General features: G+C 51.2%; 1 protein-coding gene across 1 annotated transcript in view; it reads right to left on the bottom strand.

Annotated features, from left to right (window-relative positions):
* SDK1 (sidekick cell adhesion molecule 1) overlaps positions 1-27,289 on the bottom strand; it is a 510,043-nt gene that overhangs the window by 84,668 nt on the left and 398,086 nt on the right. The window contains exons 22-27 of the mRNA XM_044233031.1: positions 21,194-21,303; positions 19,477-19,627; positions 18,646-18,883; positions 9,921-10,036; positions 8,399-8,588; positions 6,339-6,437 (exon numbers count right to left, since the gene is read on the bottom strand). Of these exons, the coding sequence (XP_044088966.1) occupies positions 6,339-6,437; positions 8,399-8,588; positions 9,921-10,036; positions 18,646-18,883; positions 19,477-19,627; positions 21,194-21,303 (904 nt within the window). The remainder of the gene's footprint in view (positions 1-6,338; positions 6,438-8,398; positions 8,589-9,920; positions 10,037-18,645; positions 18,884-19,476; positions 19,628-21,193; positions 21,304-27,289) is intronic.

Raw genomic sequence — 27,289 nt, 5'->3', positions numbered from 1 at the left:
AATGCTACGGCCTCAACGGGCAGGAGAGGAGAGCTTTTCCTGTGCACAAGTGCGGGAGGAAGCAGCCGAGTACCCTTTCTTGCATTTGTCGGGAATCATGGGAGATAGTGTCATGGTGGAAAAGGCCAGTTACGTAATTACACAGCTCGAGTGCCATCAGGGACATAAGCATGCTAGGTGTCCGTGGCATAAGGGCAGAAGGCTGCGCTGGGTGTTAGGAAAGAATGGGCAAGCCGAATCAATACCAGGAGGGAAACATGGCCCGAGTGAAGTCTGATTTGTAAGGTTATGGGTGAATTATGATCATACAGGCATTCCGGGGGGCAAAGGCCAAGTATGAGCCGCATTGATCCAAGGCGAAGATGGAAACTACGTGAGCTCTGAACATGCCCAGAAGATGGAAAAAAGCACGCATCTTGAAAATCAGAATCGGGAAAGGGTGTGTGTTTCAAGCCCAACACCAGTTCTAGAACCTTCTACTATGGGAGATGCAGGACGAGGTTCTAAGATGCTTCTGTGCTGGGAGCCTGCTGGGGTGGGTGTGTGGCTCCTGGGAGGGTGGGTCTCAGCTGCCTCCTCAGATGGGGTGACTGTGGAGCCCTCCGGGGGAGCTGCGCACCGCCTGTTGGGGGGTGGGAGGCCTCTCTTGAGTTGCATGCATCCTGGGCGAGCGAAATGCCCCCATCTGAGAGTCGCCTGTTCAGTGGTGTGTCCCTAGGGCCCGATGCTTGGGGGCCCGAAGCCAAGGCCACCCATGGGGCACGGTGCTGCTCACCCCCTCGGCAGCCCCAGTGGGTGGGCATGAGCAGTGATGGCCCTGCCAGCACCCACGACTTGTCGGGAGAGCCCACAGCCACAGAATGGCCCCTGGAAGGCCCAGCCCAGGCACCGTATGGCTTGTTGGCTCTACGGCTTATCTGCGTGAGGGCTGGGGGCAGACAAATGCAACAATGGATCAAAACTGTATTTGCAAACAGGGATTACAGTCCCTTGCGATCCTAACTCTCAGCAGAGTCTTGGCACCCCCTTCCATAATAAGCTGAGGGTAAATGTTAGGCCCTCGGCAGGCAGGTGGAGGTGGGGGGAGGCTCTGGTGTGTGTGCGGGCAGCCCCACATGGATTTAAAGAGCACATGCCGCATGTTAGCTTGGCAGCATTTAAGGGAGAGCGGAGTCGCCAGCGAGGGAGGGAGGGTGACCGTGCTCAGGGGGCTCCTGCCGCGTCCCCCAAAGGCAGGCTCTAAATGCTAAAAGCTCTCCACAGTAAAATATTTACGCAAATAAGCAAGTGTTTTTCCCTGCAGGCGCTTGGTGCTGTTTCATGCTGTTAATCTTTTTTGGAAATGCAAGAGCATGTTTTGATATAGATTACCGAAGCCTGGGCTGGGGAGGAGTTCATGCACGTGCCCCGAGCAGGAGCACTGATTCGAGGTCTCTGGGTAGAAAGCCAGTCGTGCGAAAAAGATGTTTCCCTTTCTCTCCCACGAACACTGATCTGAATCTTCAGGCACTGTTTTCTCATCCTTCCTACGGCATCCGCAATTTGATGTGCTAGCTGTAATAATATCCAGGTGACGGGCTGCCCAGACAACATTTGTTACCGTTATAACTAAAGGCCATTAACACAGAAGACGCTCGGACGTGGTGTTTTTCTGCATTATGGGTAGACAGAGCACGATTTTATCTTTTCTTTGCTTTGCCATGGTCAGAATGCATGAGATATTAAATGATGCTCTCTCTTTACCTGGTTTTTAGTGACCACCCCCCACCTGGCACCCCCAGGGACTACAGATCAAAATCCAAACTTTTGAATGTCCCTTATAGCCTGAATCCAACTTCTGCTTCTTCGTTCTTCTCCCTGTTTTGTCTGTGTGAAACCTGGTTCTTCTCCCTGTCTTGTCCGTGTGAAACCTCTGCTTGGGATGACCAGCTAGATGCGGGCACCGGGCGAAGACTTGGGGGACAAGAAAGAATTCTCCAGTCCAGGAGACATAATGAAATACTAAATAGACATGCATGTGAGCAAACATTTGTTGAATGCTTACCACGTGGCAGGCATTGTCCTAAGGTTCTCATGCACAACTCAGTCAACACTACAAGGGAATCTGTTATTCCCATTTGAGGGATAGGGAAACTGAGGCACAGAAAGCCTCAGTCCTGTGCCTAAATTCATCGGCCTGGGCTGCCGAGTCTGCAAGCTTGCCCACATTGTCGATGGCCTGTCCAGAGTGTGGTGCTTCAAACCCAGGGGAGAGTAGGGGAGGACACCCAGGATTCATGAGTTTATTATGTAGACACAGCATTTCAGAAAGGAGAGTGTGACATGTAGGGGAAGAACTCTGGAAATGTTCTAGCACCTTCTCTCAGTTAGTCTGCTTCCAGACCTGCATCCTGAGGAGATCATCAGAAATGCTGTCAAGATTTGCCTCTAAGGACATCAGTCACATCATTATTTCTCACTGCACAATTGGGAAATGATCCATATTTTAAAAAAATTTTAATTATAATGTATTTGCATTTCAACATTACATTTTTGGGATGAATATGTTTGCATCTTGGACGTCCGAGCAGCACTTAAGTATATAGACAAAAGTCTGCTTTCGGCATGTGGTAAACCAGATGTCCTGAAAAAACTTCCTGTTAAGACATCCCAAACTAATAAATATGGTATCAAGAAACAAAAACCTAAGTGCATGTTTGAACCAGCAAGCGAGAAGGAGAAATCAGAGACTGAAAAGGAAACAGAACAATAAGAATTGAGATGAAGCCAAGGGCAGCCCAGGGATGGGAGCAGCCAGCCGACCTGAGAGGCTGGGCGCGCTCATCTGGGGCTGGGGACCCTTCCACATGTGCACCCAGGGGCAAGCGCCAGGACGCTGTAGAAGCTGCATACATCCCGGTTGGGTGTGTGCAGACACAGACAGTGGGGTGTCTACACAGGAAAGATATATGACGTGGGAAGAGAAGAGCAAAGTCACAAACACGTGACAAGAGTTGGAATGAAATCTAAAAACAGGCAACCATGATATTAGATTTTTAAGCTTAAGTTTAACTCTAGGAATATCTTATAGAAAACCCAAGAAGAGATAAACACAAAATCCCTTGGGAGTCCTGGCAGGTTGGCCGTGGTTGACGGGGCAGGAGGGACACGTGCGGGTCACCGCCGCTAAACACACTTGTAATACGACGGAGAGGCTCCCTTCTAAGTAGGAAATACTTTGTACTTACAAGTTTAGAAAAATGATCAGAAAAAAATATTAACATTATTTTTTGGACAGTGGGATTGTGGTGATTTTCATTTTTTCCTGTTACATGTCTGAATTTTCTATTTTTTCAAAGTTTAGAGTGAATGTGTTATTTTTCTCTTATGATTGTCCTTTTTTATTATAAATCTTTCCAATATAGAGAAAATACTGGGAATAATATAGATGGAACACCCAAGTGTTCATCATACCGATTTGAATAAATCTAGACATTTTGCCAAATTGGACTTCTTTTTTCATATAAGAGAGAAGATGAGACGGGGTAGTTGAGGCCGTCCTGTGGCCCCATCAGACCTACTTCAGAGGCAACATCCCTTCTCAACTCGGGGTGTATTTCTGTCCATGAGTTCACACGTGCACGGACCGTGTGGACCCGTAAATGGTGATAATCACACTCATGGAGGTTTCTACGTGCAGGAACCTTCTCCCGCTGGGTATATTCTCCCCCCGAACAGGCTTGTGAGACTTCCTCATGCTGACTCATGTAGGCCTTGGTCATTCCTTTAACTGCTGCGGGAAGAGTCCACAACACACCTTTCTGTGGCCTGACTGATGGACACTCGGGTGTTCTGTCATCAAACACAATATGGCAGGAGTGTCCCGTGCATGTCTCCTTGGGTATAGCTGTGAGAACTCAGGCTTATGACCTAACAGGAAGGGCCTCTGGGATTCAGGGACAGATGTGCTCCCCTCACCCAGGCATTCCAGATCATTCTCTGGGAGTATATGAGTGTGTGTGTGTGTGTGTGTGTGTGTGTATTTGCCTATGTCCCTGTCTCTCCTGGGTCATATCCAACCTTCTAGGGCTCCAAATCTGAATGATGTAAATGCCATCTCATCGTGGTATGAATTCTCTGTTCATAGTGCTTTTTCAATCAGATGTACAAACGTTAGAAATGACCTTTGAGGTAAGTGACAAGATTTTACCTTTGGACAGCGAGACTTGTGTGATAACAGTGGGCATGAGCAGGCAGGGACAGGCGTGGAGGGAGCTTGCAGACGGAGACAACATCAAATGTGATGTTAGAGGCACAGAAGGCCAAAGGACCCGCAAGTACAGTACAGGGCTGGCCCAGGTGGAGGGCAGAGGCCGCAGTGGGAGCACTGGGGGTGGGCAGGGGCTGTTAGGCCTGGGGGGTGGGCACAGGGCCTCCCTCCTCGGCAGGCCTGGGAGACTCTGCTTCTTGGAGACTCTGGGTACTGCAACAGGTCAGAATTCACATTTTGTGCTCCAGGTTTCCTGTCTCGTGGAAAGCTGGGGCTGCTGCCTGGGTCATCAGACATTTAGCCCAGTTCCGTCCAGGAGAGACAGCAGCCGGCATGGTGCTGAGGGGCCTCGGGGAGGCCTGTGGCCCAGCCATGCACCCCGTGGACCATCTCCTGCCCCGGGTCTGGAGCACAAGGCACGGGGCCTAACGGGTCTGCAATCCCGTCTCATCTGGCGGGATCCAAAATACACATTCTACCAGCAGCTTCTTCTGTGGCTCATTGTGGTATTAAGGTACCAAGAACCTGTAGTTCTGAAGGTCACCCAATTCAGAAATACTCTTAGCTAAGTATTCCACCCAGCAACCCCGGGAATGGCACCAGGAAGGGAGAGACTGAGCAGGGCCCCAGCCTTGCAGCAGACGACGTCGGCACACCCCAGGCTCCGTCCTCCCTGTGTTCATGAAGCAAGAACTCAAAAAATATTTGCCTCTCTGTGTAGTTATTACCTAAAAGACAAACCTGATTATGTCACTTTGCTGCTCAAAGTCCTGGGGTGACTCCCTACTGCCCTCAGCACAGATTTTTTTAAAAAGTGTTTTTTAATGACGTAAAACCCCCTTTTAAACCAAATCTTAGAATCCTAATGTCAGAAGCTGGCGGGTATGAGTGGTGATTGTTACTACCTGTCTGTAACTGCAAGGTTTATAATCTTCCTGTAACCACCCAGTGCATAAGCAGACACACACGGGGGTCCGCTGCGAGTCTGGACTGGGGAAACACCCTATTGGATGCTGGCCTGGGTCTGGAGAGTTAGATGCCTGATGTAACGCATCCGGGCCCCTGGGCACTCCCTGCATGGCCGGCCCGACCATGCCCAGCCGTCCTCGGCCCGGCCCAGCCCATGTCTCCAGGCTGGGGTCTGTCTACACTGCCACAAGCACGAGGCATTCCATCTGGTGAGTGGGTGACCCTTTTCCCTTCCTCCAGGGCTGCAGAGGCCACTCTCCAGCAAGATCCAGCCCCAAAGCTGCCTTCCGTCCGTGGCAAGCCCCTCAGCCCCGGAGACCTGCTTGCGGGGCATCTCGTGAATGGTCATTGGTCAGCTGTCATATTGCATTGTCCTCATGTCCTTGTGCCTCTCCCTGACAGTGCCAGGAGCCACTCACATCCCAAGGATGGGCACCTCTTGTTCACTCCTTATGGCCCACCATGCATGTGACGCCATGCATGGGAGAGGCCCTGAATTCGTCATGCCGAAAGGGTGACTAAATGAGGGAACTGATTTAAAAAAAAAAAAAAAAAAAGACTTGCTGCCTTTGGGGAACTAAGAAAAATTAAGGCTTTTCATCAATGCTATCCGAGAGGCCTCCCTGGACAAACCATTAAAAGTAAACAATTTCCCAGGGACCCAAGGCACACAATTCACTCTGGAAACTTCTTAAAAGGATGAGGTGAGGACCTGGCAGCCAAGGATGTTTCCCGGAACTGGGGAGGGAAACCCGGGTCTCTGGCTCCCATGAGGAATGAGGCGGCTGCTTCCCAGATGCCCATGGAAACAGCCTGGTTATTTCAGAGCTGAAGGAAGGGCCAAAGACAGATGGTTTTGTTGCGAACCCCAAACAAGTGGAAGGTGTTCTGGGCCAACAAAATGTAAATTTCAACCTGCAAAGGAACCTCAGCACACAGCTCACAGGACAGAGGAGGTATCCTGCTTTCCTTCACACAGAAAGTGCCGGGTGGCGGCAGGCACAAATTTTTTTTTTTTTTTTGGTTCAACCTCTTTGATGTGTAATAAAAACAGATGAAATCAATGTAATTGCTATTTTCCTCTGAGCTATGATCTCTTTAATCGCGGCCGCTTCCTTACCCAGAACGATGCCGTTGGGCTCTTCCGGCGGCTGCCACACGATCCGCACGGATGTGAGTCTCACTTCTGGGAACACGAGCCTTACTGGTGGGCCCGGGGCTGGAGGGAGGAGAAGACACCTGTGAGCCAGGTGTCGATACGGGGCTACAGGGGGACGTGATGAGGTTACAATGTCACACAGGGCTCTGTGGGCTGGCCAAGTGTTTGCGACCATGGGTGACTCTGTTCATGGACCAGATGCTCCAAGGCCGCGAATGACTTTTGGAATCTAACTGGCTCCATGTGGCCCCCTAATGGTGTTGAGAAAACACCTCATTTAGAACCCAGCTCAGCTGCTTTTCCAGCTTCTAGAAGCGGTGCTCACAGACCGTGCTGGGAGCCCGTGAGTGCAAGAGGAGTGAGGCTGCAAGTGTGTCAGGCCCAAGGTCAAGATTCTGCCAATGTGGGCTGAATCCTTGTGGGGGCTTGACACCTGCTACCAGGAGTTAGATAAATCCGATGGCCTAAAGTCCCTCCCCATGTTTACAATGAATGATTATTCCCCTATGCACCGTCTTAGAAAATTAAGAGTTGATGTGCACAAACATGTATAATAATTCTGTGTGGCGTGGTGCCATTGCCTACCAGTGTCATGGCCCTCGTAAATATATTTACTTAAAGGGGGAGGCGAGTGGCCAGTCCAGAACTTCTTGCTGGAACTGAACAGATTCCCAGATAAGAGGCAAGGGGCTCAGAACAATGAACACAGAGATAGGATTATGGGTGTTACAGTCATTCTGAGGCTGCTGAATTCTGCCTCTCACTATTAAGTAGAGAACAGTATTTAAAATTTTAAACCTGTGGTTTAAATAAATCTGTGACCCTTGTGTTTGGTAACATAAATGTAAGGAGGGTATGGGTTCAGAAGCCAGGACCAGCTGCAATTATGCGAATTTCAACAGCAGGCTTATGTGGCCTCTGTCCCCTGCCCCGTCCCCAAGCCGCATCACTGGGCTCACACTGAAACGAGGGAGTGGAAATCGCACTGTGGGAGAAGAAGGAAAAGCAGAGTTCCAGCCTCTACTTTAGAAGGAGGCAGTTGTGACTGGCCAAGGTTGGAGGCCCCTCGTACTTTCCGTTCCTGTAACCTAGGCCGCCATGGGTTCGCAGAGCTCTGCTAACATCCTTGAGGCCACTGCCCCCGCATCAGACCCCAGCTCCCCCAGGGCTCTGCATCCAGGACAGGACAGTGTGCAGAGCTCCTTCCTCTCCTCGACTCAAGCCCAGCCTGCTGCCATCTCCCAGGAGAGCACAAACCACCGTGGGGCTAACTGAATGACCTCGGCAGACGTGTACCAGGAAATCGAGTTGTTGCATTTCTGTGAGAAGCTTCTGATCCCTAAGGTGTGTGTGTGGGGGAGGGGGCAGGGAGAGCTGTATTTTCCCCTAGAATATATACCACCCCCTCCCCGACTATTTGCTACAGCCCATGTAACAATAAAAATGTAAAAAGAGATAACCTTTAAGTGTTTGACATCTGCAAAGTGGAAAAACATATGTGCTGATGATTTAGACTTCCATAAAAACAGAGCTGTCAAGAGGCGCTTGTTATCCCGGCCTGGAAGCACGGGTGCGGGGAGCCTGGAGCCCATGGAGCCCACGGAGCCTGCTGCACGCGGGGCATGAACTTCTTGGGACCTCTTGGTGTGCGGACTGCGGGAGCGGCTGGCACCAGGGAAACAGAGGCACCCAGGCTCGGGGTGGGGCTCCTAACCCCATTTGTGCGGACGCCGCCAGCCGGAGCGGCTGGACGTTTTACGGCCCCCGCCCAACCCGGCCTTTACTGTGAGGCCTCTTTCAATTTACGACCGAAATTCGCAGAGGTTCATAATTAGGCTGTAAAAATTCACTCCGGGCTGAAATTGGCCATATAAACGCTCAGTGACTGAAAAACAATCCTGTTTTGTTTTTCTCAACTGAGAAAAGGTGGGGGGAGGGGGTGGTGGAAGTGGTTTGAAAATTAAGTTACAAATGACCAGCGCTCGGGTTGCTGGGGCTGCTGGAGCACGCCGTTACCGTACCGTCGTCCTTGGTCCGCTCCAGGACGAGGGGCGAGCTGGGCACGCCGTTGCCGATGCGGGTGAACGCCAGCACCTGCAGCTCGTACAGCACGAACTTGCGGAGCCCGGCCAGCAGTGCCGACTGCGTGTGGTTCCCTCGCACGACGTGACTGCGGGGCTCGGGGTCCAGGTCTTTGGCCCGGAACAGGATCTGGAACCACAGCGTACACGTGTGCGGTCACGGGGGTGTGGGTGCCAGGAGGGGGTCCCTCCAGCTCACGGCCAGGACCAGCTGACTGCGGATTCTTCGCCACAGCAGCTGTGCTCCAGGCTTACGGGTCTAGTTTCCATACACTGGTGTTTTGGGGGGAAGCCGGTCTCCGGGGCAGGAGAGGAGCTGGAGTCATGACCCAGGCCGGGGCTGGGCGGGCTGCCCCCGAGCCATGACTAACAAGATCTGAGGTGCACGACTGACAGTAGACACAACAACCGCGGCCACGAGGACAAGGCCTCCATCACAAACGCAGACAGTGTGCCTCCGGCAGAAGGAACCAGTATCCCCCCCACCCCACCTTGGTTTCCCAGCTTCTTGGGAAATTGGGCTCCTGCCTCAGGACAGCTGCTGTAAGTCCCGGAATCCCGGGCCTCACGCACAGACACAGCACCCTGGGAGGCGCTGCTCCATGGCCCTGCCGGCTGCCTCTGGTTTGCTAAGTCATTCACAGCTCACCCTTCCTGCGCGGGTCCCTCAGTCGGGGGCCCAGAAGGCCATGGAAGATGGCGGTCCTCAGGGAGGAGCCTGAATGCCACAGGCAAGCTCTCTTCGCTGGGACCCAGGTCACTGCACCTGCCCAGTAGCAGCGCCATGTCCAGCAGGGCCCAAGGCATCCTGAATGCCCAGGGGAAAGGTGGGGAGAACCAGAGACTAGGGATGGAAACCAGGAAAGCAGGGAGTCCCCATGCCCAGAGGCCGTGTGGGGTGGGGTGTAACAGACCAGGGTGGAGGGGGGCTGCTGGGCACATCCGGGAAAATCCATCCCTCTGCTCAGGGGATGGATCACAAGCACACGTGGGTAAGTGCAAGTAGGACTGAACCCAGAAAGGGCTCCGGGAGCACACGCCCCCTCCTGTGCCCGCCATCGCCCGGGATTGCCCAGGGTGCTGGCATGCCCGTGTGTGAGCAGGTAGTTCGCACTGACTCGGCACAGGCTAGGAGCAAAGCGCTTCTTACAAAATCAAAGCCACTTGCTTCTCAGGCCAGACTCAGAGCCAGCCACCGTGGGTGCTCCTGTTGTACAAGCCTGGAAGCAGAGGCTCGAGTTTACGCAGCTCCCATCAGTGCCTTGTCTGCGCCTATGTTAGGAGGTCGTACCCGGGCCTCATCCCCAGATGGGAATGAAGTTTAGAGGAGACAACAGATGTGAACGTCACAACACAGGCTCGTGCTGCAGGTCTGGACGTCCCTCTGCGCTCCTTGGTCTAGGGGAGTGACACGCGGGTGCACCTGCACGGCCTAAGCATGGGAGGGTCACCCCCGACATACCTTGTAGCCCAGTATGAGCCCATTCTGGTCCTGTTCAGGCACCGAAGCCCACGTCAGTAAAATCTGGGTGGAGCTGACAGCCTCAGCGGACACGTTTTCAGGCGCGGCTGAAGGAACTGCAAAGGCGAGTAAAACAGATTGGTACCCACAGTCCAAAGGCTTCTGTAAATAAAGGTCCAATTTTTACCCAATCAAGTTGTCCTTGAAAGAGCAATGAATTCTGAGCATTTTGCAGTGATCAGATTAAGCCTGCAGGGGTATAACAGAAATGTAAATCTCTTTAATATTAGCAGCAAATTCCACAAATCCGGAGTACTTAGGAGCTCAATCTTACCTGAATCCACCCAGCAAGAAAATCTGCTTGGTCTGTTTTTATATTAACTTGTGGGACCTGCAGACTTTGATCTTAGATCACTCTCACACACCAGTTCATCTGCAAAATACGTGGTATTTTGAGAGGGGGCAGAGGTGCTGGTGAGGAGGGGACAGCATGGTCTGCATGAAGGGGAGGGGAGGGGAGATTTCCTAGGCACTGAGTGCACGTCCTGTCCTAGGGGTCTCGGATCCACTGTCATCTCTAAGAGCCACAACAGCCCTGGGAGGCAGGGGTTATTAGCCCCATTCTGCAGATGGAGAGACCAAGGCTGGAGGACCACCTCCCTCTCCAATGCATTTCAGTGAGGGCTTTCTCACGAGATGGGCCTGCGGATATGAGCTATGCAATTCTTGACTTGTGTATGTGTAGGGTTTTATTCTCTTCTGTTTAGGTATCTCATTGAACAAATTTCAGTTTGTCTTCCATGTTTGCAATGGTTCGGATAGAAAGTGTGTAAGGACAAGAGTCAAGGTTTAGAAGCAAGGCTTTATATTCCAGATCATCTCAATTTGCTTTGAGAGTTTCCTTGTGAACCCATTTAAACTTTATTCAGACAGAAAAGAGAGATCCCAGAGCTCCCCAGCAAAGTCAGGGGATGCAGTGTTCATGGACAGGCACTGAGCACAAGGCAGCTGTTGGCTGTGGCCTGAAGGTCACACCTCCCACCACCTTCCCGAGCCTCCGTGGTTGAACAGGAGATGAAACCCTGCAAGTCCAGTGGGTTTCATGGAGAGTAATACGGGATAGGACTTGGCATTCAATGTGGGAGGGACCACTCTGCAGAGGAAGGAATGGAGGCTCCGAGCGGTCACCTGCCCACATCCCTAGTAAGTGACAAAACCATCTGAAGCTGAGAGACACTGAGGTGTTCACAGGGAAGGAACAAGCTCATAGGCTGCAGAGCGAGAGCAACTCGACAAGAATCCCAAGCCATGGGACCTGGGGAAGCTGCTCTGCTCCTCTGGACCTTGACTGTCCCATCTGTGAAATGGCCAAGTGCAGCCCACCCGTCCTTGAACCTACCCTCTTTCTCCCCTGTGCCCATCCCCAGCACTCAGCTTTGCAATGAGGAGGCAATCCGTGGCTCTCTGTGCTGAAAAAAGTGAGACAATGACACCATAACCTCCCTTCCCTACTGAAGGAGGGTGACTGAAAGGCTGCCAAGCCCCCAGCCCTCGAGGTATCCATCCCTTCTCTGCAGGCCATCGTGGCTCTGTGAACAGAAGGGGGCGTGCCCTCAAGTACACCTCAGAAGCAGGGATGCTCTGCTCATAGGGGCTCTTGCCACCCTCTATCCACAGACCCACCCACCCTCCTTCCCTCCCTTCCTTCCTTCCCACAAGTACTCTGTCCTCCTAGCAAAGCAACTGTAGGCAGCTCAGTCATTTGCTCTGAACACACAGTAACACGTGTTCGCACAACAACGCTGCTCTGATGTTTGATTCCTGGATTTTCTTCACTGAAGTGATTTGGTTTTCATTATGGGTTGAACTGTGTCCCCCTCCCCGCCAGCCTCCATGTGCTGAAGTCCTAACCCCTGGCAGGTCAGAATGGGACTTATTTGGAACTAGGGTCACTGCAGATGTCATTAGTTACATGAGGCCATACTGGCGAAGGGCAGGTAATCCAGCATGACCAGTGTCCTTCTGAGGGCATTGCAGGAAGAGACGGACACGTATGCAGGGAGGCCACTGTGGCAAGTCTGGAGGGATGCGGCCATGAGCCTGGAAGCCAGCAGGAACAGGGACAGGGTCCTGGAGCACAGCCTTCCCCAGGGTCTGCAGAGGAGCGGGCCCCTGCTGACGTCTTCATATCTGACTTCTGGCCTTCAGAATGGCAGGAGAGTAAATCTGTGCTGTGTTAAGCTCTCAGTCGGGGGTGCTTTGTTACAGCGGCCTGGGAAACTAATACTGTCTTCAAGAAAAAAGTGCCAGGAGTCACGTAGGTCCTCGAGGTGCTGTCACCTTATCCTCCAGCTTGGCCAGGTCACCACCACAACCAGTGGCTCCTGCAGACAGAGGCTGAGAGGAGAAGACCAAGGGAAGCCCGAGAAGGCACGTTGCTGAGGGAACATGGAACCTGGTGGGGGGGGCGGTGGGCAGGGCTTGGCACCTTCTGGTCCCCAGACAGTGGAGTCGTGGAGGCCTCCCGGCAGCAAAGACCTGGGCTCCAGCCCCAAGCCCTGTGACTTCCCGGCCTCCACGGCCCAGCGGTGGGCCTGTCCCCGCTACTTACCGCATCAACCACCTTCAGAACACAGGCGTTAGTTAGACTGGCTGCTGGTGGAGGCCAGTCAGCCTGTCCCCAGAACAGAAGAGTCACCTGTTGGTGTCTGTTGACATAAGGGTTTAGGGATCTTCCTCATGCTTTGAGAGAGACAATGTCGGTCAGCCCACACCTGCTAGATACACTTTTTCTTCCCAAATATGTCAGTCGGGAGTCATTCCTATGGTTTGTCAGTCGTTCAACAAAATAGTAGTAATTTATCTGAGCAGCTAAGTGTCACAAAAAAGAATATTCATAATTTCAAGCTTCCTCAGCCCTCTAAGGGATACGTGCTTGCCACCCATACTTCTCTGTGTCCCCCGTGACTTCTGGTGGCGGCTCCCACAGGGCTCATGCACGTTCTCCATGTCCAAGGGGGCTCCTGCCATGGAAGTCACCCCAGAACATCACTCACACATATGTTTATTGTGTTGCAGAAACAAGGGATACTCTGCTACCTTGATTCAACTGTGAACTGAGTCATGACTTGAAGAACAGGCAAGCTGACAATTTATCGGACTCTATTTAGAGTAAGATGAGAACTCCAAAGGGGCTACGTGCCCACGACAGCAGTGCTGCATTCTAAGAACCGTCCCTGCCTGTAAGAGAGAGAGAGAGACTGTTGTCATAGCAACACAACGCGTCTGCCTCTCCAATCTGTAATGGTTTCCTGCGGGCCCATGTGTGACACGGCGAGTGCTCAGTCCTCACCACGGATCTACAGATCACACTGATTTTCTAGGGTGTGGTAATATGTGCATGCGTGTCCTGAAGGGCACCCACTGTCCCAGAGAAGGAAGGCCACCCAGTGAGTGGGATGACTGGATATGGCACCAGGCACTCGGCTGGGTGTCCAAGTACGGAGCCACAGAAAAAGGCCACGCTCGGGATTCAGTGTCAGTGGATTCAGATCCCACTGGGATCCAGTCTGCCATTTAGTTACAAAGAATCTGTGGTTTTAAGATTTGGTAAGAAAAGAAAAATCTTTTCCATTATCTGATTCGAGGTAGATTTGACTTCCTTTCCAACCTGCCATCTTGCATCTGGGGACAGTGCTAGAGATTCCTTTCATGAAGAACAATTCTGATTAAAATGCTCCTCTTTTCTTCATCTGCTCTCTCTCCAGGATTCCTCACAGCTCAGTCTTTTGAAGTTTAGGGCCTCATTTATCCTTATATCATAATAAATCAGAGGATGTCATGAAGCTAGTTAGAGCATACTTCAAAATGGGAAAAGTCATTTCAGAGTGCTTCAAGATGTTCTGCCTTGTGTTCCCCAAACCAGCTTTCCGTACGGCCATGACTATGCAGTATGAGAGGACCCCTGTGTGGCTATCTCCACAAGACATGCATCTGCAGTTCTATTCTCCCCATCGGCTCCCTCCCCACCCTTGCCTCCCCATCAGTTGCACTCCACCCCTGGGCCTCACAACACTTGCCCTCTCCTACCCACCCCCATGGGCTGAGTGGTGCTTGGCAGGATCTGTTCTAGGAAGGGGCGATTCCTCTGCTGGACCAGGAAAGGTAAGGCATCAGCGTTGCTGCAATGGGGAGGGGACTGCTTGTCAGAGATGAAGCGTTGCCCCAGTAGGAGGTTCTGGAAGCACTGTTCAAAGGTGGAGGTGCTGAAGCCCCAAATGACCAGCAACAGTGGAAGGGATGCCAGAGAAGGCCCCAGGTTGGGGGGACCAATGTCTGAGCACCAGTACTCTTGATGGAGAGATCAGCCCAAAAGGGGTCCTAGGAGCCCACATTTCCTGTACCCCAAATGTCTGAAGTCTGAGTCATCTCATCTTGAAGATCAATAACCTTATTATTCAATTTGTGATGAAAACATCTGGAGAACCAAAACTCTTCTAATTGAACAAACATCCCATTAAAAGCCAAAAAATAATTTTCTGTAAGCCAGAACCCTCAAAATAAGAAAGAATGTGTGAACATAAAGCAGAACTTACATTGCAAAGACAATTTCGAGACCAGAAACTTTCTCAACAAGCAAATGATGAAATTGATGCAGTTAGTTCAGGGGTCCTAGTTCCAGCCTATGATTGTCCTTTAGGTGTGCGAAAATATGTCTGTGTTGTTTTTGTCAACCAAGACAAAAACAAACTCATCGTGCCTTTTTTTTTTTAATACCAAAGCCACATCTCGATATTAACTAAAACACAGAAACGCCTACAAAAGCGAACAACATCATTCAAGAGAGTCTCCTCAGAGTTACCGGGTAGGAGGCGACACAAGATTGTCTGAAGGGAACAGAGCTAGAAGCAAGCATCTGGGGTGAGCCGACGCCTAGAGTGATCTCCTCCGTATTCTCCTGACCACCGTAAAGGAAGCTTTGCAGAAGCTGAACAGATTCCTATGAAAATATAGTATCACCTCAGCAATTTTGCCATGGGTTTGTCTTTTGAGAGTGTTCTTTGGAAACCTAACAAAACAGTATTATTTTCCATTTTTATTACATTTTATTCAACCTTATATGTTATTTAGCTTACAGTTTCTGGAACAAATCCTTGAAAAGTAATTTAGCTTTGTGTAACACTTGAGGTTAACAGCTATTTTCCCTCAGCTCCTTCAAGATTATTCTCATTCCATTATGATTCCATTGTTCCATTGTCCTCTGGCCTCCACTGTTCTTGAGAAGTTGGCTTCATATTGTCTTGTCTTCTGTAGGTAAGATGCCTTCCCTCCAAGTGTTTTCAAGATTTTCTTTGGTTTTCATGCTCTACAGTTGCAGCATAATGTGTTTCGGTGTGGATTTATTTTATTTATTCTGTGCAGGATTCACTTTTCTTCAGTCTGATAAAATATCAGTTCTCAAACTTCTCGGCTATTATCTGCCTATATTTTCTCATTCTCATCTCCTCCCCCCTTCCCCTCTGAGTCTTATTAGTTATATGTTGGGCCTTCTCATTCCATTCTTTATGTCTTTTAGCCTCTCTGTCACGTTTTCAGTCTCAGTGTCTTTGTTCTATATTTTAAGTTATTTACTCATACCTAGCTTCCGATTTGGTAATTCTCTCTTTAGCAGTGTCTAAACTGCTTTTCACCTAATGGTAGCATTTTATTTTCAGTGGCTGTGTCCTATTTGTTTTCTTAAAGAGTGCTTCCAAAGTGGCATCTGAATATTTACCTAAAGTTTTAATGCTTTGTTTTCATAATTTAAGACTACAGCCTTATTTTATATTTATTCCAGTTCTTATCAGGATATAATTGATACACCACATTGTGTAAAATTAATGTGTACAACATGTTGATCTGAGACACTTATGTACTGCAAAGAGACTACCACCATAACATTAGCTAACACATTGAAGGGTCACAAAATTATTGTTCCTTTCTTGTAGTGAGAACATTTAAGATCTACTCTCCTGGCAACTTTCAAGTATTTAATGCAGTATTATTAACTATAATGATGATGCTCTACATAAGATTACTCAGAACTTATTCATTTCACACCTGGAAGTCTTTAATAATTTTAAACTTATATAAATAAGTAAAGAACTTATATAAGTAATTTTATACTTATTACATATTCTCTTTCATACATTTATGTATTTTAAAGCAATCAAGGCCCTATTTCCTCCCTACCTCCTTTCCTTTCTTCCTTCTTTCCTAAAACAAAAAAGATCTTACTCTTACTCATACCAGAATATTTCCTTGTGTGTTTGAAAGTTGTAACTTTATCTTTAAAAGCAGATTTTTCTTTGGGACAAGTTGGCTGTGGCAGTCTCTCTCTAGAGGTGTTTCCTACTTTGGTTGCCCAGAAAGTCTGGCCTAGAACTGTGTTTCTTTCTTCTTCCTTTTTCATTTTTTATTTTGTCCTTCAAAAAAAATTATTTTGTTTTTGGAGGATAGTGAAATCATTTATTGGGGTATAATACATAAACTTTCAGAAGGAGTGGATCACTGTTTCCCTGGGGTAAGAAGATTTTCCAGCCAGTGACGATGGTCTTCATGGTCTTCCAATGATGTAGAAAGTGCACAATCTCTGAACCATACTTATTGTAATATCACTTAATACCTGTTATTGTCCAGCTTGTTTTTTAAATTTTATTTTAGTCACCTTAGGGGTATGAAATAGAATCTCATTGTGGTTTTGGTTTTCATTTCCCTGGCGGTGAATAATGTTGAACATGTTTTCATGTGATTACCTGACCATTTGTATGTCTTCTTTGGAGCAATGTCTGTTCAGATCCTTCATCCAGTTTTTAACTGGGTTGTCTTTTCATTGTGGAGTTGTAAGAGTTTTTTTTTTTATGTACATCCTGGATATGGGTCCTTTATCAGATGAATGATTTGCAAATACCTTCAATGATTGGGGGACCACTTTTAATTGTTTTTTACTTTATGGTGTTCTTTGAAGCACAGAGGTTTTCGTGTTAGTAAAGTCTCAGTTATTCTTTTGTGGCTTGTGCTTTTGGTATCTGGAACCAAGTTTTCCATTGGTTTCTTTTCTAGGAGTTTCTGGACCCAACAGAGTAAATTCAAAACTCAAACCTGAGTTGGGCACAGGACTTAGAGTTACATATTTTTCCTATTCAGAGTATGGGTAGACAGGTGGACTTCCTGTCTACTTCCTGTCTCTGGGCAGAGATTTTCAGTCTCTCCTTTCAATGAAGGTACAGCATTCAGGAGCCTCATCTGTGTGCAGAGGCCTTGATTCTAACTCCCTACCTTGTGCAAACTTGTGGCTGGAACTTCTATCCCTGTTTCAAGTCTCAAAGATCCCAGGATGGATGTATACCTCCCAGGCCAACCCCCCGGGGTGGCCACAGGACCAGCTCAGACCATGTCTGCCTCTGACTTCTGGGGAGTTCCTCTGGTTTTCTTATGAGGACATCAATACATTCTAAATCTCAATGATATTTTGCCCATAATTTTCTAGTTAGTTACAGCAAAGTTAATGTTTTCTTGCTCCGCCTACTGCTGGGGTTAGAACAGTCCCCTTAGAATGTTTCAAGTCCTCCTTTTTGTCACAAAGACTGAATAGAGCTTTTTAAAAATCCATGTGAACACAGAGCCACAAGCTGAGTGAGTGTCTCGATCTTTTCTTTCTAATGTAATAAAATCTACAGCCTGAAAGAAAGCCAGGAAGGCATCTGAGCCAGCCCAGCAACTCCGGCAAACCTCTCTTCAAATATTGGTCCTCTTGGAAGGGGAGTGGTACGCTTCCTTCTCTTCAGGAGATAACCTTGCCATTTCAGACCAGGTGGAAAGAACTGGTCTGTGTCACTGTGCGTCTTTAAACATGACTGGAGCCCTCTTTGTCACTCCACTAGCTCACACCAGGCTAGCAGGGGTCCCCTAAACCACAGGTTAGCTTGTAAAGCCTGGCAGATCAGGGGAACTCACTGCAGTCTGGACTGCAGCCCAGACTACTGAGTGCTGACCCGAAGTACTTAGTACTTTTCCTTTCCTCTCCGGGCGCCAACAGTAACCCCGAGCCTGGTGGCTCTGTGCAGAGGGGTGCGTGCCATTTCTGGACAGGTGTTAGGGGCCAGGGGGTGTATGCTCTTTGCTTCTTCTTCTTCCTCGGGTAGCTGGGCCCAGACAAGGATTGGGCCAATAGCACAGCAGAGTCTAGGTCCCTGAATTATGAGGAAGAGAGCCCCCTGCCAAACAGGACCCCCGTCCTACTCAGTCATGAGTTTGAAATGAAGCTCTGTTGTGTCAAATCGAACCTTCGAGGGGCTACTTGTTAGTGCTGGGGAGATGGTCTCAGCCCCTCCCACACACTACTTTGTCAAGAGGAGGCCCGGAGTGCCTTGTGTTATAAAGATCTCCCTCAGAATCAGTATACACCCTTGCTTACTATCATTAGAGTGAAAGTCATACCTAAGTTAAAAGATAATACCATGAGTCCAGCCCCCAGTAAGACCCATGATTAATTTCAAATTAGTGGCTTGGACTCTAATGACGTTTTCCTGAAATTCCCACTGACATTGACCTAATTAATGGGTTAGGAAAGTATCGGCATAGACACGGGGAGGGGGGGCAGAGTCACTGAGATGTGATGTGGGGACAGGGGACACGGAGCCCCATCTCCAGGGAGACCCAGGTAGGGGCTGAGCCTCTGCCTCACCTGACTCCCGAGTGCGGCCCCGCACCGCCTCGCTCCAGGGCCCGGCCCCGATGGCGTTGAACGCCTGCACCTGGAGCTCGTACTCCGTCCACTCCTCCAGCCCCTCGATGGTGAACTCCCTTTCCAGCCGGTCGTGGATGACCTGCGCCAGCGCCGGGGCCTGGAGGTCGGGGCGCCAGTACTTAATCCTGTAGCCCACCGACTCGGGGTTCCCGTTGTACTGGGAATCAGGCAGCGGCTGGAAGCAAACAACATGCGTGGTGAGCCGACATCTCAGAACCACCCCGTCAAGGTCCCCAAGCATCCGCTGGTCTTAGCAGGCCAAGTCCATGGAAAATACTTTCCGGGGGGAATAGTCTTAGAACCTCTACCACGTTGTTCCCTGAAACTCTTCTTTTGTTAATTAAATGAAATCCTGTCAGTAACTCAGGCTGGACATAATTTCTTTTAATACATTTTGGCTTAGTTTTGTGGGGGAAAGGTTCTGAATAAATGTCAAGCCGCCTCTCCTACAAACACCGAGTGTTGGCTCCGCGCTCACCCAGCTTAAGGACTTACGGGTCCGGCCTGCGGCACCACTGGCTTCCCTCCCCCAGAGACGACTACTCCAGTCCAAGAAGGCAGTGAGTAATGCTACTCATTAACAGGATTGCCTAGGCTGGTCTGCGACCCAACACCAACTGTGCAATGCAATACTTTTTGGTTTAACGGAGAGATTAGCTCTGACTAGGACAAAGCCATGACTGAGATACCGCTAAGCTCTGGCTTCACGTGCAGACCTGGATATTCCAGGCGACTGTCCCTGCAGCCAACGTCCGGCCCCCAACTCACCACCCAGCGGAGCCGCAGGCTGGTCTCGCTGGCCGTTCGCACGGTGACGCTGGTGGGGGCCACATCGGGGGGTGCCTGCAGGGTCTGGATGACCCGGGATGACTGGCTGAAGGGGCTGGCACCGACGACGTTCACCTGCCTCATGCGAAACCTAGACGCAAAGCCGCGGACAGAGTTATTCTGCAGGAAAGACAACAAAAACCCACCACCTTCTCAGGATGTTCTGCTGTGTGTCTGTGTCATGAAGGCTCTCCCGAGGACGCCCTCTTTCCACTGGCTTTCATGAAAAATGCAAATTGCGTATTTGGCCCTTCCCACTAGAGTCTCCAAGGAATGGTAAATTTGTTCCAACGCAAAGATTTTAAATTCCCCAAGCAAAGCATAACTGAATGGGTTACATGGCCATCTGTCAGCAGATGCCATTGGTTGACTTGTGTTTAGGGTAAGGCCAGGGTCAGAGGGCAAGGAGCCAAATGATGGCCTTCAGAGTCTGGTGTTGTTTCAATGAGCACGGGTGCCTGGACCCCATTTTCTGTTGGCTTGGGGGAGGAGCACTGGCCCCAGAACCCACACCCCAGGGCTTGGACCCCATTGGAACTGAGACCTGAGGCAAATCAGACTTGTCCCCATTTCCTTACCTACAGAATGAGGGTGGGATGGATGTGCTTTAGAGCCTCGATTATTATTTTTGGTTCTCTCTCCTCTATTTATTTGTACAATTACTTTGACTGAACTTCTCCCCAGGAAACACACCCTGAGCACACATGCGCATTCACCACAGGGGCTGGGAGAGGAGAGGGGTCTCTAATCACAGTTTCTGACCTTGGCTGTGATGATACAGCTGGTACCAGTTCCACAGGGTAAGCTTGGAGCCCCTGCAGCTCACTGTTTGAGAAATGTTTTTTTCTCTAAAAACAAGTGTACAGGGCCTTGATCCATCTGCTCTGATCTCAGGGAGGATGTCACAAGGAACAGAGTCTGAACAGCAGCTCTCATTAGGCATTGTTTTAAAAAGCTCTAATGTCGGTATTATACCAAAAAGAAAATGTTCTTCACGAAGATGTAATGTCACCTTTTACTCTCTGAATTAGTCATTCTTAGTCTTTTACTCCCTGATCTTATGAACAATGACATTATCAAACCCAACATCTGGTGATAACTGGAAATTTCATCTCGGTCAATGATCTTACGGGAAGTTATAACGTCTCTAACGGCTTGTGATCACGCTACCCTTTGTTAAAGCCAAGGATTTACTGCCTGGATAGGTTTCAGGATCAAGAAGCGAAAGGTTGCACAGCATGTTAAGTGCTTGATTAGTGAGCCCCATCACTCCTGCGTCCCAGGAGGGGGAAGGAGAGGACGTTCCAGGGAAGACTGCTTTGTTTACGCACGCATGTTAATAGTCCCAAGTGGTTGTGGACTTTGTGGGGAAAAGCCCCACCTCTCGGCTGCCCATGGCTCTTGATATTGAGCCCAGTGGAAGAGTGAGCCATTGCAGCTGGCACTGATGGCCGGAGCGCTGCGGGGCCAGCATCGGGTCTGCACCGGCAATAGTACTCAGCCATGCATCTTGCTCCTAAGGTTCAGTGGACTGTTAATACCTCTTGGAAATGTCTCAGTTATATGCATGGAATTGGGTTTTGCTCTTCTAGGCTGAAGCCAACTGTTGGCATTGCTAGCCTTCCTCCTGTGGTGGCTTATCACCTGCTGCTCTCACCTGTAATGAGTGTACGGTGTGAGGTTTGGGATCTCCAACATTTGGGCGTCGGGCTCATTCTCCTCCTCGTAGAGGCTGACCCACTCCTCCTCATCACCGATGGCTCCAACCTACGGGAAAGATGATGCTCAGATGGGATGGATGAGCTGGGGCACGGAGACGGCCATGTACAAGACGTGCGGCTGCCTGGTGTGTGTCAGGCTGGACAGAGCCATGTGTCTCTCCGACATGGGAAGATAACTGGATCTTGCACACACACCCTCAACTAAGCCCTGGAGATATGGCTCCTGCTATTCCCGCCAAGGGCAGGACCTAGAGGATGAAGTCTCTGGGAACAAACCCCCCAGGACTAATCCACCATGGGAGAGGACCTCCCATGCCATCCTGCCCTTCCTCTTGGTTGACAGGCGAGGACTCAAAGAGAGGCCCAGAGAGAAGACTTGGCCAGGATCCCACTTAGGGTCCAGAGCCATTTCCACTACACACTGACCAAGCAGACTCTTGTCTCCCTGTTCCCACCCTGCCCATTTCTGTCCCAAACACACACCAAAGAACCAGTGCAGGCCTTGCACAGAGAAGGACTGGGCCCTTCCCTGGGAACCAGACCAGTGGGCCAAGTCAAGAGAGCCATGAAGGGAGAAAACAGGACTTCATACCAGCCAGGAAAGCCCTAATTCTCCAACACAGGTTTCCGCATCCCTGTGCCAGGCACACGTGGCCTTGTGCAGGCCATGTGGCTCTGGGGGACCCGGCGGACACGTGTGGAGGGAAGGTTGGGAGTGCAGAGGGGGTTTCAGGCCAAACAAGCGGGGGTGAGGTGTGTCAGCCCAGGCCTCTTTGATTTTAACGCTCCGTAAATCTGTCAGATGACAGTGCAGAAATGTGCTCATTAAGTCTGCGGAGAGATCATTCGGCAAGTGGCCAGGTGGCTGGAGGACGGCTTAAGAATTTAAAGTCTTGGGTAACTGGAGAAAGGTTCAGGAGGGCATGAAGGAGGCCAAGCAGACACAGAGCTGGGTGGCCCACCTCCTCCAGAAAGCTAAGTGCAAACTCGAAGCTCGGAACAGCCTGCATGGAAAGCACAGACACAGTCTGGCAGTTCCTCAGAAAGTTAGACGGAGGATGACCGTGTGGGCCAGCAAGTCCATGCCCAGGTGGATGCTGGGATGACCTAGAAGCTGGTCCTCTAGGGAGCATGTGAGCACTTCTGTTCCTGGCGGCTCTCTTCACAGTGGCTACAGGGGAAGGCCTCATGAAGGCCGGTCGCAGGAGGCACAGAGGAACACCATAGTGCGTCCACATGGGGGAGTCCTAGTTAGCGGGATGCAGGCACCTATGGCATGGGCGAACCTCAAAAACACGAGGCTAAGTGAAAGAAGCCAGACCCTAAAGACCACATTTATATGATTCTACTTCATAAAATTCACAGCATAGGTAAATCCAGAGTCAGACTGCAGATGGCAGGTGCCAGAGGCTGAAGGAGGAGGGAGCTGGGAGTCACTGCTTAATGGGTACAGCATTTCCCTTTGGGGTGTTGACCCCAAAAACCAGGTAGACGTGGAGGTTGCGGAGGGTCTGCACTCAGCGTTGGCTCTATGCCCGGCTCAGGGCAGAGCACGTGGCACCCAGCAAACGGGACGGTGTGGCTCAGTGGGTTAAGCATCTGCCTTGAGCTCAAGTCCTGATCCTGGGGTCCTGGGATCGAGCCCAACATTGGCCTTCTCTGCTTGTGCACTCTCTGTCAAATAAATATATTAAATAAGTTTTGATAAGTGTTAAAATGTGGGACAATTGGCCAGAACCATTTGGTAGAAAAGACCTAGAGATCAGAGTCCACGAGCAGCCGGGAGACAGAAAGCAGCGAGGCAGTTGAAGGGGGCAGTGAAATCAGAAAACGAAGCAGTTTCCACCACTGGCTGGTGATGGGGGGACAAGGCGGCCAGCCTCCTCCAGTCCTCAGCCCTGGGACCCCCACTGGAGCCTGCAGACCCTCACTTCAGAGACACAGAAATGAAAGAGGGAGAAAGCAGACATAGATAGAGGCTCAATCCAGGTGGCACGGAAGCATGTCTTGGAGAACAGGAGGGCCAGGCCAGCCCCAGACAGCACTGCATGCCCCCAGGGCCCACAGCGGTCACCTGCCGCCTCCACTGTGCCTGCGAAGTGGGAGAGGCCCGGCAGGGGAAGACCGGCCAGCACTGTCCATGGCGTGGGTCCATGCAACGCTGCTGGGCAGATGGAGGTGAGTCCCTCTGCAGGTGCGACATCAGGGCAGCGCACGAATGTCCACGTGGAAGCCCTGCATATGGCTCAGTGTCCAGCCCACAGGAGACGCAGTGGGCATCTGTGGGATGAATGGCTGAGGGCCCGTCTCGGCTCCGCATAGCTCACAAACGCCTTCTGAACCCTCAGCAGCGGGGTCGGGAGGTGGGGAGGGCGGGAGGACTGGGACCACGTTCTCTGCTCAGTTATCGCCGTTCTAGACATGAACAAGATTTATGAAGGCCATAAAGCCAAAATGCTAACAATCCAGCTGCCCTGTATTGAGCAGTGGGCCCTGCGGACAGGGCCTCACGGGAGGATCTGGTGGTTTCTGAGTCCCAAGTGACAGGGATCCCTGGGAGACTGAACCAGAGCACCTGTACTCGTTCTTGGAAGACAAGTTGAGGGGGGGAGGGAGAAAGAAAGAAAAAAGGAAGAAGAGCCAACTTCAGTTTCGGGGCAATCTGTTCAAGAGTTTTTATTTACCGCCAGATCCCAGGCTGAGAGCGCGCGAGTGGGGTACTCAGGACACTGAGGGATGGAGGCGAGCGTCGGCCATGGGTACCTGCTCGTGGTCATTGGGCACTGCGGCACTGGTGCTGCCTGTGCCTTCATGTCTTTACGTGTCTGCCCGCATGTCGGGGAAACCTGCTTGCTTGGTGCCGCTTTTTGGCCAAATCCCCAGCCCAACTGTGGAGCCCTCTTGTGCTTCTGCAAAGCCACTCCCCTCCCCTCCTCTCTCCAGGTGCCCTAGCTTCACCCCTCCAACTGTAGTTGCTTTGTTGGAGCTCCTGGGGCAGAGGGATGTCCCCAGGCTAAGAAACAGCAGGGTGATGGTGGCAAGTGCTTGGCCTTGGACCCTGGCTCTTGGCATTCCACCTGCCTGGTTGCCTCCCTGGCCTAGAAGCGTCCATCTGCCGGCTGGTGGCTGCCCTGACCCCGTGGCCATCACCCCTCCCCCGACATTGTCTGCTCTGGCCACACAGCTGCCATGGTTGACAGGGCTCGGCATGTGGCCTCATCGGGGTCAGCAGCAGTCAGCTGCACTGGGTCCCAAGCCCGTTCCACTCACGTGCCTGTAAAGATGGGTGGGGAACTGGCAAGGCCTCCTTCCCGGGCCAGTGGCGGGGCTTTGCGAAGGGAGGACAGGATGAAGCAGCAGGCTCATTTGGGTCTTGGGCCAGGCTGGCCCACAGCTCCACTGCCAGGACGTGGGGTGGGGATCATTGGATGAGGACTCCTACTTAGCCTACCCGGGGAAGGGGGTCCCCCAGTGGAGGGCCGCTGAGCAGGGAGGGCTCTCCTTCTGGAGTGCCAGGGCCCTGCTCACCTCCACCAGCCCCAGCCTCCTCCCTCCTGAGAAGGTGGCCACTGGCTGAGGGCAGGGCTGCTGTTCCGCCACCAGCAGTAGGGCTGGCACTGGTGGCTGGGGACCCCCAAGGTCATACTTCCTGCCTTCTCACGGAGCACTCTGTCTCCTTTTGTAAAAAACCTGGATTTGAACGTCTGCCGAGTGAGCGGTGAGGCCAGGTGGCCCCGCACAGCTTCTGGGCTCTTCCTGCCACTTCTCCCTGCAAAGCCAGTCTGTCATTCTGGGGAGGCATCGCTCAGCCTTAAACACCTGTACCTCGCGAATGTTCTGCCATCTCTCTGGAGGGCGCCTCCCCCTCCTGCTCCTGTCCTGGTGACTGGTGAACTCCTCCAGAATCCACAGAGCACCTGGGCCTCTGGGAAGCTTCTGTGACCCACACCCCATCTCCCCCAGCTCTGCCCCCACCACCCCCAGCAGGCTGCTCCCTCTGTCAGGGCATCTTCCCTGTCCCTGACACACAGCGCTCCTCCCACGTGTCACAGCCCCTTAAAGACACGACTCTCCTACAAACACAATGGTGTGTGTCCAGGATTCCTTGTGCTCACAGATGAGGGAACCAGCAAGGGTCTAGAAATGGTTCAGACAATACCAGATTCAAAGTACGCGGGGTCCGCGAATGAGGACAGTGAGACAAGGTGGCCAGGTCAGAATTAAGGCCAGCTACAAGAGCACGGCGATCATAACCTCTGGGCGTTCGGCTTTCTATCTCCTCTACGGTTGCATCGAACGTCACAGAGCCCGGCCGAATCATAAACAGTAAGATGAACAGATACAGTTCTTAAGACAGATGAACCTTAGGAGTCAGCGCACTATGGCTGAGGGCCAAATCTGGCCCACCTCCTGTTGTTGTAAATAAAGTTTTATTGGAACATGGCCACTCTCGTTGGTTTGTGTACCGCCTGCCAATGGCTATTTCCACGCTCCCGTGGCAGAGCTGTGTGGTTGTCACAGAGACCATTTGCCTGAAGGCCTGAAGTATTAACTGCCTGGCCCTTTATAGGAAACGTTTGCCAGCCCCCCTCCAGAATTTCACACACAGGACATGCAGCACTCCCTCTGTCTTGCTTCCGAGGTGTCTTGCCACGTGTGTTCTCCCTTTTGTCTGCGTGAGAGCCCCCAGGCATGTTCAGGGTCTTACTCCTCTCCGTAACCCTGGCATCTCCTTCAGGGTTCCAGACCAGGCTGTTGGCTCCACAGACGAAGGAACATGAGGGAACACGTGCACGGTTTCCAAAATCGATATTGAAAATGGGTTGTCCTGCATTGAGCTCCGAAAGCAGATGATTACCGAAAATGTAATTTTACTTACGGAACTCTGAAGGGGGGATGGGGTGCTTACATTCTATAATAAAAGGTTTACATTTTGATCTAAAGCGACCAGAATTCTTCTTAGTGAGAAACAGAAGTCTTTTTAACACTTGCTGGGCTCCTCTGGCTCTCTAGTTAGATTTCAAAACCGTCATGATGGAGTGTTCCAGAAGTAGCTGGCTGTTCACTAATGATGCACTGGACATACAGTGTGGCAGAGCTCTTTAAAGATGAAACAAATCAGAGCTCCATGGGGAAGCTGGGATTTTGACGGGTTTTTTCTTCTGCTGCTTCTTTTAAAGCTAACAAACAGCACTTTGCAATACTTAATACAAAAGCAGAAATGCCACACATTTCAAATGCCGCACATCAGGGGGTGGTCGTTAGGACCCATTAGGAAGCTGCTGTCCTTCTTAAAGCCCCAGGACTTGCTGCCCTGCCCACTTTCCTCCTCGAGGGAGGGCTCCGACAGGCACATCTGCTTGGCTGGGAGGGTGGGCTCTTTTGGACATAGGTACTCATTTAATACCTGGTAGGGAGGGGAGGTCCTGGACTACCCCCTGCCCTTGCCAAGTGGGTTTTTCCACCAGAGCTGGATTTGTCTGTCCTAGGAAAGCCTCTGCTGTCAGCGGGGCCTCCAAGGAGTTGTGGGGAAGTCAGCCTTCCCTGGGGCAGGACCTCCAACACCCCGCCAAGGCTACGAGGTGAATGGCTACTCAGAGGACGGTCATTAACCTCCTCTCATGAAAGGAAGCCGCAGACGGAGAGGGAGCCCGGGAACCCACATCTGTGCTGGTAGAGGAGGCAGGACGGAGCCGGACGGGCGGGAGGAGCCAGCTCTCCTTTCATCCAGAGCTAGGAGAGGGAAAAAAGAGTCTCCAAGAATTCATTCCATGGAACCCTGCCAAGCCAAGTGCACCCTGCTGGCTGAAACTCTGGTGTCAGCAGGAAAACTTGCGAGTCAAGCAACTTCCACACTTCCCGGGTCCCCTCTTGTTCTGAGTGCTGTCCCCAGCACCCCTGCCAAATGAAGCCCCCACAGTGAGGACGGGGGACAGACGGGGCCTCTCCACAGGGTGCTGCTGGCGGGTCATGCACAACCAGGAAGGGGCTGAGGCCTTAGCAAGGCCCAAGGCCAGTTCTCCAAAAGGCCC

Source organism: Neovison vison, chromosome 14 (genome assembly GCF_020171115.1).
Source record: "Neovison vison isolate M4711 chromosome 14, ASM_NN_V1, whole genome shotgun sequence".
Lineage (NCBI taxonomy): Eukaryota > Metazoa > Chordata > Mammalia > Carnivora > Mustelidae > Neogale > Neogale vison.
This window is presented reverse-complemented; position numbering and strand designations above follow the sequence as displayed.